Source organism: Phocoena phocoena, chromosome 11 (assembly GCF_963924675.1).
Source record: "Phocoena phocoena chromosome 11, mPhoPho1.1, whole genome shotgun sequence".
Classification (NCBI taxonomy): Eukaryota; Metazoa; Chordata; class Mammalia; order Artiodactyla; family Phocoenidae; genus Phocoena; species Phocoena phocoena.
In genome coordinates this window covers 27,630,076-27,642,166 of record NC_089229.1, presented here as the reverse complement: position 1 = coordinate 27,642,166, position 12,091 = coordinate 27,630,076, and the positions used below count along the sequence as shown (strand labels likewise).

The 12,091-nt window shown below is 35.7% G+C and overlaps 1 protein-coding gene across 1 annotated transcript in view; it reads right to left on the bottom strand.

Annotated features, from left to right (window-relative positions):
• EEA1 (early endosome antigen 1) overlaps nt 1-12,091 on the bottom strand; it is a 128,744-nt gene that overhangs the window by 36,563 nt on the left and 80,090 nt on the right. The window contains exons 12-14 of the mRNA XM_065887448.1: nt 8,526-8,675; nt 7,384-7,503; nt 297-500 (exon numbers count right to left, since the gene is read on the bottom strand). Of these exons, the coding sequence (XP_065743520.1) occupies nt 297-500; nt 7,384-7,503; nt 8,526-8,675 (474 nt within the window). The remainder of the gene's footprint in view (nt 1-296; nt 501-7,383; nt 7,504-8,525; nt 8,676-12,091) is intronic.

Below are 12,091 nucleotides of genomic sequence, written 5' to 3'. Positions count from 1 at the left end.
AAGGGGAAATGATTTGCTCATGGTCATCACAGGTAATAAATTACATCCTGGGACATGAACTGAGAGCTCCTTCATCAAATCATGTTAGCTTATTTTCACTACAATAGCAACCCACCTCTAAGGTAAATAAGATAGTATTTGTCAGAAATACATAATAATTTTTAAAGTACTAAAAATAACAGAAGAATCATTTAGATAAAGCACTTAGTAAGATTTAGAGAGATAAAAGTAAATTTTAGAAATAGAATACACTTGAAAAGTAAATTTTAGAAATAGAATACACTTGACAAGCTTACTTGTTCTTGTAATGTATGGTTTTTTTCTTGTAACTGGTTAAGAACAGCAGTCTCTCCCTCACCAGCCTGAATTTTTGCATAAAGGTCTTCTCTTTCCTTTTCTAGTAAAGAAATATTTTCTTTACTCTTCTGTAATAAGGCTTCAAGGTTCTGGATCTTTTGGTCCTTATCACCAATTTGACGTAGTACTTGTTCTAAATCATTCTGTAAAGAATTGAAAACTACTACCTTAATGATAGAGAACTTAAAAAGTTATTCCTCAAACAAAATGATAATAAATAAATTTTAAGACTCAAACTCTTAGTCTTACATATTTTTTACTAATCATTACATTTTAACATGACAAATTTAATTAAATAATTAGAACTATATACTTAACAATATAAACCTATATTATTGATAATAAACTAGAATTTAACCAAAATACCCCTTCAATTAACCACATTCTTACTCTAACACTCTGACCTCACCACCTACGACGACTCTTGTTTACTCCATTTCAGACACGTGGAACTCCTCATTATTCCTAATCACACCAGGCACATGCCCACCTCAGAGCCTTCGCACCAATTGTCTCTTCTGCCTGGCACACTTCCTCACAAAGTCACATGGCTCATTCCCTCTCCTTCCAATGTTTGCTCAAATGCCACCTTCTCAATCATACCTACCCTGATCATTACATTTAAAATTGCAGCCTTTCCAAATACTCCCTCTCCTGAATATTTTTTCTTTCCACAGCACTTATCTTCTAACACTAAATAATTTACTTATTTTTCATGTTTATGTGCCTCCCTCTGCCCCCTCACAAGAATAGGCTCCAAGAAGGTGAAGATTTTTATCTGTTTTATTCATCAAGGTATCCAAGACCTGTATGTTCTAAGATATTTACTGAATGAACAGAAAAGTAAGTGACTGTACTCTAACGCACATACACTCATGAAAGATCATTTCAATACCCCAATAGGACTCTTCTGTCACTACATCAAGGGATCCCTCTTCTTTACTTCACCAAGGACCATCATGTTACACAGAGCACATGCAAGAGCCCACATCCAGAGCAACACTCATTAATGTTGAGAGCTATCTGACCCACAGCCTTTGCCTCTGCCTCAATCATTCTAAGAGAGCCAGAGAGCCTCCACCCAGAACAAGGCCCTAACAAGCCCTTATGCAAACTTTATAGCAGCCCACACCACCTTCCTGAGACAAAGCCAGCAACCCCCTGGTACCCTCAACGAAGTGTGCCAATATTAAAATATGTGAGATCGGGGCTTCCCTGGTAGCACAGTGGTTGAGAGTCTGCCTGCCGATGCAGGGGACACGGGTTCGTGCCCTGGTCCAGGAAGATCCCACATGCCGCGGAGCGGCTAGGCCCATGAGCCATGGCCGCTGAGCCTGCGCGTCCAGAGCCTGTGCTCCGCAACGGGAGAGGCCACAACAGTGAGAGGCCCGCGTACCGCAAAAAAAAAAAAAAAAGTAAGATCAGTCACTTTCAAACATGTTTCTCATCCCTTTAAGTTTCAGTCACGAAACGATGAAAAGCAACCTAATCTCTCTGCTCTCATCCTCTGTTCCTACCACTAAGAACCCTCTCTGTACATTCTACCAATCTTCTGGAAACACAGTTCCAGGGCTAAGCTTTTTCTAGAACTATCACTCTATTTCCAAGTCTAACTGAAGTTTGGTGCTCTCTATACAGATGCTGATTCCCCATCAGCCCTCTCTGATATGTAAGGACTGTTCTGTTGGGCAAGCAGGAGAGGTTGACTTTTTCTAGATTTCTTCACTGCCATTACTCTCTCCCTCAAGTAAAAGGTTTATGCTGCTTTGGGAATTATGTATTCATTTATTCTACCCTCTATGCTGTGTTGCTATCATCTGTAAATCCCTACCTCATTCACTGAAGACTTGAGACCTGATTTAGTCTTTCTCTCAATCCCAATTTCTGCCAATTTCCTGGGAAATACAAAATACATAGAGAATTAAGAGTACAGCCTCAACATTCATATCATCTTAATTCCTGGACCTTTATTCATTCTATTCAATCACTCACATGCAGGATCTTGTAATCACCTCAAATTGTTCTAGATAAAAAAAATGTCAATTATCCTACTCTGTGACCACAACTTCCTGACCGTCTTCCAGTTTCATGACCTCATTTCTGCTCTTCAATGTCAAAGAGACATTAACCTCAATTTTATTCTAGCATATTTAGCATACACCTAGCTTTTCTTCCTGAACCTCATATATGGATATGAACTAACCTTAACTATTCTTTCATCTACACTCTCCATTTCCTTTTACCCCCCAAGTTTCCAATACAGTCACTCCAAACAAAAACCCAATCCTAGATCAATGGTGCAATCTGCTTTCTCCACACCTACATTTCTAAGCACTATTAGAGCAAAATCACAAACCTCCATAGATTGGTGCCACCACAAATTTCTAGACTCCAACCTCTATTATATACTCAGAATCATCTTTTCACTCCTGTCACTTGAGTGGGGTTCTCATCCTCAAATATTCCCCTAAATAACCATTTAAAAGCTTAATCTTAATCTCCAAATTCTTAATCTCTGTCCACCAGACATTCAGCTATTACTATTCAAACTTAACCTGGGGGGTGGGCGGTGCTATATTATCTTCAGGAATGACCTACCATGACTTTTCTTCCTCTTACCTATAAAATTATAAACATATATAATTCAAGAATATTTACACACTACTATATGTAAAATAGATAACCAACAAGGACTTACTATACAGCACAGGGAACTATACTCAATATTTTGTAATAACGGTAAAGGGAAAGAATCTGAAAAAGAATATATATATATACACACACACATATGCATATGTATGTATTTATGTATAACTAAATCACTTTGCTGTACACCTGAAACTAACACAATATTGTAAATCAACTATACAATAAAAATAAATAATAAAGTAAAATATATTTAAATACACATACACACACACACACCCCTCCTTTCTTCAAAGGATATCCTTCACAAGATAAGTCTGAATTTACCACCACCCATTGTATCAGTGACATCATAGCTTATAAATACCTTATTCCTTCAGTCACCTCCCCTTCTCCAATATCCTCAATTATTCCCTCTCTACTAGTCCCTTTGTCCTACATTATAAACATATTCAGGTATCTCTGGTTCTCAAAAACACTTCCCAGACCAAGTCCCACTCCAGCTTCTGCCCAGTCTTTATGCAATTCATATTTTAACTTCAAGAGTAACGCATATTTACTTTCCCCACTCCCTCATCTCTCATTTACTCATCAATCAAAAATCAGATATTCATGTCTATCACTTTATTGAAATTATGCTTCACAAGGTCACTAATTCTTAACTACTTAACCTAATGAATATTTTTCATTTATCATACTGGGCGTCCTCTCCACACACCCACATTTGAAGTTGCTGCTTACTCCCAACTTTTGACTCTCCCTAGTCCTTTGGCTTTCACTCTGCAAGGTCTCCTTAATTGCTCTGATCATTCTTTCTTTGAGCTGTTCTTCCTCTACTCATCCATCCCTTAAATGTTAGTGTTTCCCAGAAGTCTTGTGTCACCAGTTGCCTGTTTTTCTCATTATACTCTCTCCCTGGTTGATCACATTTATTGTAATAATTCCATTTACCCCATAAATACTGTCTCTCACGGCTAATATATAGCATGGTCCTCTCCTTCAGGTTTTAAACTAATACATCCCATAGGTGCCTCAAGACTTGTCCGAAACTGAACTCACTGCACTGGCCATCTTTCTCAAGTTCATTAACAGCTGATGATACCTCCATTTACCATGTACCCAATGTTATCAGTCTGCAAGCCATTCCCTATCTCTGTCATTCCCTACAACTATTAATTTACCTCCAAAGTAGTATTCATATTTGTCTTAAGTAGTATTTTACCTCCAAACTAGTATTTACTTTACCTCCGAAGTAGCATTCATATTTGTCCCTATGATATTTTTTAGCAATTGCTTAAACTAAGACCATCATTATTAGGCTTCCCTGGTGGCGCAGTGGTTAATAATCCGCCTGCCAATGCAGGGGACACAGGTTCGATCCCTGGTCCGGGAAGATCCCACACACCACAGAGCAACTAAGCCTGCCCACCACAACTACTGAGCCTGTGCTCTAGAGCCCACAAGCCACAACTCCTGAGCCCACGTGCCGCATCTACTGAAGCCGGGGCACTCTAGAGCCCGTGCTCCGCAACAAGAGGAGCCATCACAATGAGAAGCCCGTGCACCACGAAGAAGAGTAGCCCCCACTCGCCGCAACTGGAGGAAGCCCACGCGCAGCAACGAAGACCCAACACAGCCAAAAATAATAAACAAAAATAAATTGATAAAAAAAAGGACCATCATTATTTTTCACCTAAACTACTGCATATATTAGTCTTTTAACTGATCTCCTGTTTCAGAATATTCTCTCCAAAATTTATGTTTTACAAAACCATGAGAATAATCTATTTAAAAATCAAATCTGGCTATGGCACTTCTAAAGACCTTCAATACCTTTCTATCTTCAAGCATAGATAGAAAGGCCTTCCATAAACTTACCCATGTCTAATGCTCTGGGCTCTTCTCCAACTCATCTCTAAATCACACTTTAAGCTCCAGCAAAACCTAACAGTTTCGTTCATACCAGCTTCACTATTCTTTTCCTTGTAACTTCTACTTGGAGTATACTACTCACTATCACCATCTTTGCAACCCAGAAACATCTACACAAACTTTGCAACAGACTGCCCCTTCTAAGGAAATTTTCTGTAACTGCTCTTTTCCAAATTTTATCAGAGTTACATAACTGTCTTCTCTATGCTATCATAATAATTTTATACACATATATACACCTAGAATTATACTCATCACATCTCTTTAATTAGTTTTTAGGACTTTTCATAATGAGAGACTTTGCCTGGCCTCTTTGCCATCCTTTTCTTATTCCTCCCCAGAGATTGAGAATTTAACTAACTAGAAAGCTTGGAATAAGGAATCAAGAATGTTTAACTCAGCCCCTTGCTCTCCCCTCAGTCTAAGAGACAACCTGCCTATAAGAAGGTAAAAGGCTGTCATTTCCAGCTTTGTCTGTGATTGGATGAATAAATTTAATTCTGCGGTACATTATAAGAAAGTCCTCTTGCCTGCAATCTATACCAAATTCTCTACCTCATCTTTACTACTCTATTTTTTTTGCTACTCTTTATAATAAAACTCCTAGAGTTATCTATATTCATTGCATCAAATTTCTCTCTTCCCATTTGCTTTTGGACCCTCTCCATCAGGCTTTTGCCCCTCCTTCTCTTTACAAATTGCTCTTACCAATGTCATCAGTGACTTCATGTTGCCAAATCCAGTAGGATTCCCAGTCTTCATCTTGTTTGACCTCCATCCTTCCAACTACCCAAGCCAAAATCCTTGGAATCATCCTTGACTTCTCTGCTGATGCCCCACATCAATCTATCAGTAAATCTGTCAGCTTTTAAAGTATATCTAGAATCTGACCATTTTTCACTACCTGCACTGTTTCCACTCTGATCCAAGCCATATCATTTCTTGTGTCAATTATTATAGTAGTCTCTTAGCGAATTTCTTTGTTTCTACTTATGTGCCCCTATGGCCTACTCTCAATACAGTAGCCAGAGTAATCCTACGAAATTATAAGTCCGATCATACTACTCCATTGCTCAGAATCCTCCAATGATTTCTCATCTCACAGTAAAATCCTTAAAATTACTTAACGAAGCTCAACATGTTCTGATCCTCTGTGATCTCTATGGCTGTGATCCCTATGGCTTTTAACTCTCTTATCACTCACACCACTCCACTCACTGGCTTCTTGATGTTCTTGTACACCTTCCCTTCCTTTAGATCTTCTCAAAGATGCCTTCCCTGGCAACCATATCTAACATTGCAGTCCCACCTCCAGATCCCCAGATACTTTCTATTCCCCGTCCCTTTTTTCATCTCCATAGCACTTCCACCATCTAACACACTATATATTTTGCCTATTTACCTTGGCTAGTATTTGTCTTCCTCACTAAGCTCCGTGAGAGCAGACATCTTTGTCTATTTTCTTTGCTGCCATATCCACAAAATCACTTCCTTGGCTAAGAGTAGACATTAATATATATTTGTTGACTGAATGAAAGAACAAATAAATGAATACAATATTTGGATCTCTAACCATCTGACTCCCATGCCACTATCCAAACTCAGAAGGGAAAGAAAGGCATATTATTTACTGCCTCCTTTCAATTCCAACATTGCTTCTGTGTGTCTATCATTAGATTGCCATTTCCTAGAAGGCAGGCACTGTGTCTTACTCAGCTCTCTAATTTCAGTGCTTACCACTGGGCCTGACACACAGTGCTCAATAATATTCAATGAATTAATGAAAGACCGAAGAAATAAATGAATGTCAAATTCAAATTCATTTCAAACATCTGGGTACCGTCTTCTGCTCACCATAACAAAAGAAAAACTTAACTTATTTCAATCTTCTGAGCTATACTATAGAATCTGTACAAATTTAACTCAGTCACATTTTCTATACCTACAATTCCAATGTTCATATGATAGCTCTGAAACAGGGAAAGACATGACCAATAAACAGTAAGTTCTATTGTAGGAAATACAAAATGTTATTTTTTACTGAGGTAAACTAAACTGAGAAATTTTATTTGCATTTTTAGTTTCTAAAATAAGGTATTTTTAATAAACAATAATAAATAATTTATTATGTATAAATAACAATTTAACTAAATAATATATTGTATTTAAATAAATTTAATAAATTTCTTTAACAGAAATTTAATAAATTTTAAATTTTTATATAAATTTATAAGTAACAAATCTATTTATAATAAATATTTTTTAATATTTTAGAAAAAATTTTCAACAGAGCAATCAAAAGAAAAAGATTTTCTGATTATCCAGATACTGAAAATTATCAAAACTCTTCATAATCAAGTACTTTGCATTATCTAGTTTCACCACAACAAAAGGATAATGATTTGGTTAATTTTTGTTTAAAAGGCCAAAAATTCAAATACTATTTACCTGAGCTTCACGAAGTTTTGCTGTAGTGCTTTGCTGAAGAGCTTGTTGTTCTTGATGCTGTTGCTTTGTTTTATCTAACTGATGCTGCAATTCTGTGGAATTTATTACTTTTTCCTTCAACTTAAAAAAAAAATGAAGACTGTCAGTTGACAACTTAAAGGCATAATGCTAGCATATAAATATTTGGTAGTACTTCAGATCTCACAATTCTCAAGTCTGAAGAGAAAATTCAATGCAAACAACAGATAAAAATCAACTTTAAAAGCAATATCTCATTACTTATAGAATCATAATCTCATGATTAAGAAATTATTCCTTAAGAATTGATTCTCATACTGAAAAGTATAAAATTCTTTCTCCAGGTTGGCATTTAGTTTATTATTGTTTTTATATACTAATATGATCAAGGAATTAATTATATATTTTAATTAATTTTTAATTAATTATATAATTATTTTTGTAACAGTATCAATATATGTTTTACTTTTTTCACAACAATCATAATTATCACTTATTGGGAAACAAAAGCATGATCTACCACACTAAGATTTTGGGTCTAGAAGAAAATCTTTTGCTGAAGCTACAGATTTTAACTCTCAGGGTTTGTTCAATTCTAATAAAAGAAGTACTTTAATGATAACTTTTACTTTAACCAAATGGCAGTTACCATTTTTGCCAACTACAGCTTAAATTAGGATAGCATACAATCTTATGTTTAATTTTTAAAAGAGAAAAAAATCCTTAAATGCAAACTCAAAGTTTATATGCACCAACTACATGTCATTAATGCCCTCAGCAACTGTTCATTTTTCAGAGCCATTAGGAATTGGTCATTCCTGGATAGGAAGACTCTTCTTGAGCAGCCTGACAGGTTCACCCCAAGAATTTATCCTGCCTAAAGCTGAAGAGTAGCCTTCTTTGCACATTTTTGTTGAGAACTTTAGGGAATACAATCACAACAAAATGACTTAATGCAGTTAACAAATAGGACATTTTAACTGGGGAGAAATAAAAGTCCCAACTTAAAGTTAAAAAAATCCAATTAAAGCTCTTGACCATAAAAAGATTAAAAACAATATTTAAGATGCCTCAAATCTATCAAAAAATGTACTAATGTAAACTCATTTGAAATGCGAGCTTACCTCTTCTTCTAAACGAGAAAGTTTGAGCTGTAGATCAGCCACTTGTTGTTCTTTATCCATCAGCTTTTCACTTGAAAGCTGTCTCTGTTCCTTCAGCCTACCATGAGCTTCCCCTAGTTGGCGCTCTGTCTCCAGAAGTTTGCTATGTAACTTCAGAAAAGGAAAAAAAAAGTAAGTACATATGTATAAACACACCTACAATCACCACCATTACTACTACCACCTACTTTCCAAACAATGTTTTATTTTTCACCAATATAAAAATAATATATTAATTTTCATGATACTTTAGAGGAACCTAAGATCCAATTGAATTTTAATCACATAAATTATGACTCATAAAACTGTAACCAAACATCACAGGTTTCAGGGTTTTTGCACTCTTTAAAGAAAAAAAAAAACCAGCAAACCTGAGGCTCTTGTTTAGATATGTGTTGTAATCACTTGAGGAACTTAAATAAAACAAAACTTAAAAATTAAGACACTTAAGGCACATTCAGACCTATTCCACTGTAGTTTTTAGAATCCCAAAGTGATTCTTGTACTTTTCCCATAATTATGAACCACCACAACTGACTTCTTATATTTGGGTACTGAATAGAGCACAAAGCATTCTCAAGTCCTCAAACTGGCACACAATTTCTAAATAAAATAGAGGAAAGAATAGTTTCTTAAAATATTAGGTGATTCTCATTCATTAACTTTAAAATTGCCACCTAGCTAAAACTAAAGGAGAAATTTTTCTTGGAGCTAGAACTATCGCTTTCTCAAATTCCTTATTTTCACTAATACTACCAGAAATAACAGCTGGTTTCTCTTGTGGGATTGGCTGGGGGTGGGTCCATGAAAAAAAAAAAGTTTGTACTAATTTTAGAAGAATTACTGCACAAGTGCTGGGAGTACAGAACAAAAAAAGAGTGGCATGGAGATAAAGATGCAAGACATTCAGCAAAGCTTACACACTAAGAGTACTTCTACACCCCAGCCTCATAACACATTAAATCAAATCTCAGCATGTGCCTCAACAAAACTGGAAATTAATAACAAGCATTCTATACAATTGCTTTCAATCAAACCCATTCATGTTAAATCTGAAAATATTAAGAGTCTATAGCCTTTGTGTCATATATACACTTATATGCTCTACACTTGCATATTTCTCCATAAAAATTCACAGTTGGCAAGGAAAAAAATAAAGTTCTATCAGAAGAGTGGACACCCACTATTTTCTTATGCTATGAAGCAACCTGCAGCTGTCAAAATATATTCTATCGTCAATAAAGAAAACCAAAGTGGATTTCTAAAGTAAAGCATGCTTCAATCTAACTAAAACAGGAATCAGTAAGAGTTAAAGAAAAGACATTTATTTTATTCTTGTCCTAAGCCAGCACCCTGACATCTCTCCATTTTCTTCTTCTTCTTCTTAAAATGCAGTGAATTAGCCCTGTAGTAACTACCCAAACCCTCTCCTTCTCACTACAAGAAATAGATCCAATCCTGGTATGTGAAAGCAAAGGAGGCCTTCAAAGTAAATTCATATTTCAAGCATCTAAGTGCTTGATCTCTTACAGACAGGCATCCCCTACATCTAGTTCCTGAACTTGTTGGATAAGAATCACCCAATATCATTATTAACACAAAGATAATCAGACTTCTCCCCTAGAAGTTTAGATTTAGTACATTTGAGCTGAAGCCCAGAAATCCATGTTTTCATAACAAGAATCAGATGATATTTAGTTTCAGGAATCATTTGCCAAAAAGCAACACTTTAAAAAGCAGCAGTTTTCAATCTCAACTACACAGTACAATCACAGGAGAAACATTTAAATACACCAATGCCCAGGCCTATGCCAGAGATTATGGCATAACCGAGTGGAGGGTGAGGCCTTGATATTGGTAATTTCTTAAATTTCCCCAGGTGATTCTGGTGTGCAGACAGAGTGAAGAACCACCAAATTAAAGATAAGTGTTGCTCTGGATGTAGAAAACAAACTTATGGTCCCCAGCGGGTGAGCTGGGGGGGTGGAATAAATTGGGAGATTGGGATTGACATGTACACACTACTATATATGGAATGGATGGCTAGTGAGGAGCTACTGTGTAGCATGGGGAGCTCTACTCAATACTCCTCTGGTGGCCTATATGGGAAAGGAGTCTAGAAAAGAGTGGATGTGTGGATGCATGTGGCTGGTTCACTTTTCTGTGCACCTGGAACTGACATGGTATCGTGGGTCAACTATACTCCAGTAAAAATTTTTTATTAAATAAATAAAGATAACTGTTGCTCTGAAGCGAAGATTTACTAAAGGGGTGAAAAAAGAGATATAATATATTATAAATAATTGTCATTATATATTATAAATAACTGTCATTCTTTACTGTACAATCCTGATAAATCCCTGATCTTTAATAAAGAGATGAATCTCAAATCAAAGCTGCCCAAGGGTGTAAGCAGGCCAAAATCCCTGAAGCCGTAATGCCTATATCATTTTAGAGTAAATATGTTAAGGGAAAAAAATGATAAACTAAGAGCAAAAATAATACATCCTGGAATTATTAATATAATGGTCTATCCTAAAGTTACATTTTGAGATATACATACATGTATATGTTCTCTGAGAAATTTATTTTTGTAAACTTATATACATAATTCTTTATTCATTAAGTTCCAATTAATGTTTGCTAAGTGCCAGGCCCTATTCCAAATGCTTCACAAATATTAACTAATTTAATCCTTATAATAACCCTATGAAGACAGTTCCATTCTTATCCTCTTTTTGATAGATAAGCAAACTGAGGTACAAATTAAATAACTTGTCCAAGCTCACACAGCTTGTAGGCCACAGAACTGGAACTCAGAAAGCTGGTTCTTAAGCCCACACTCATAAACCACTATGCTATTTGAGATGGCATGTTAGATAATTTTTTTAAATTAAGTTGGACATATGGGTTGGGGAGTGGGAGATACAAACTACTGGGTTAGACAGGCTCAAGGACATACTGTACAACGTGGGGAATACAGCCAATATTTCATAATAACTGTAAAGAAAAAGAAACCTTTAAATATTGTATAAAATTTTTTAAAAATTAAAAAAGTAAATTGACGACTAATTATTTAATTACATAACATCATTATCTGCATATCTGTGGCTATTTTAAAAGTGCTCACGAACACAAATATGAATAATATGGGGTACTTTGTTTTCAAGTCCTTTGTTGACAATTGACAGCTATCTATTTTTGTCAGCACTGATATGGGAGCTAAGGATACAGTAGAGAGCAAAACAAACCCAGTTCATCCCTACACTCTTTAAGGACGCTGAAAGAAGGTTTAAGGTGAGGTTCACTTCCATTCTTCCAATAAATACTTACTGAAAGCTCTAAGTATAGAGGCTGATAGAGTACAGAATAAAACAGATTCCTCAAATTAAGTAGCTCACCGTCCAAAGGGAATGGTAGATAATATACAAGTAAACTAACTATATAATATAAAGTATTATAAAGAAGAAGCTTGCTGGAATAAAGTAGGGTCCAGAATAAATGGAAAATAAGCTATTGAAATAGAA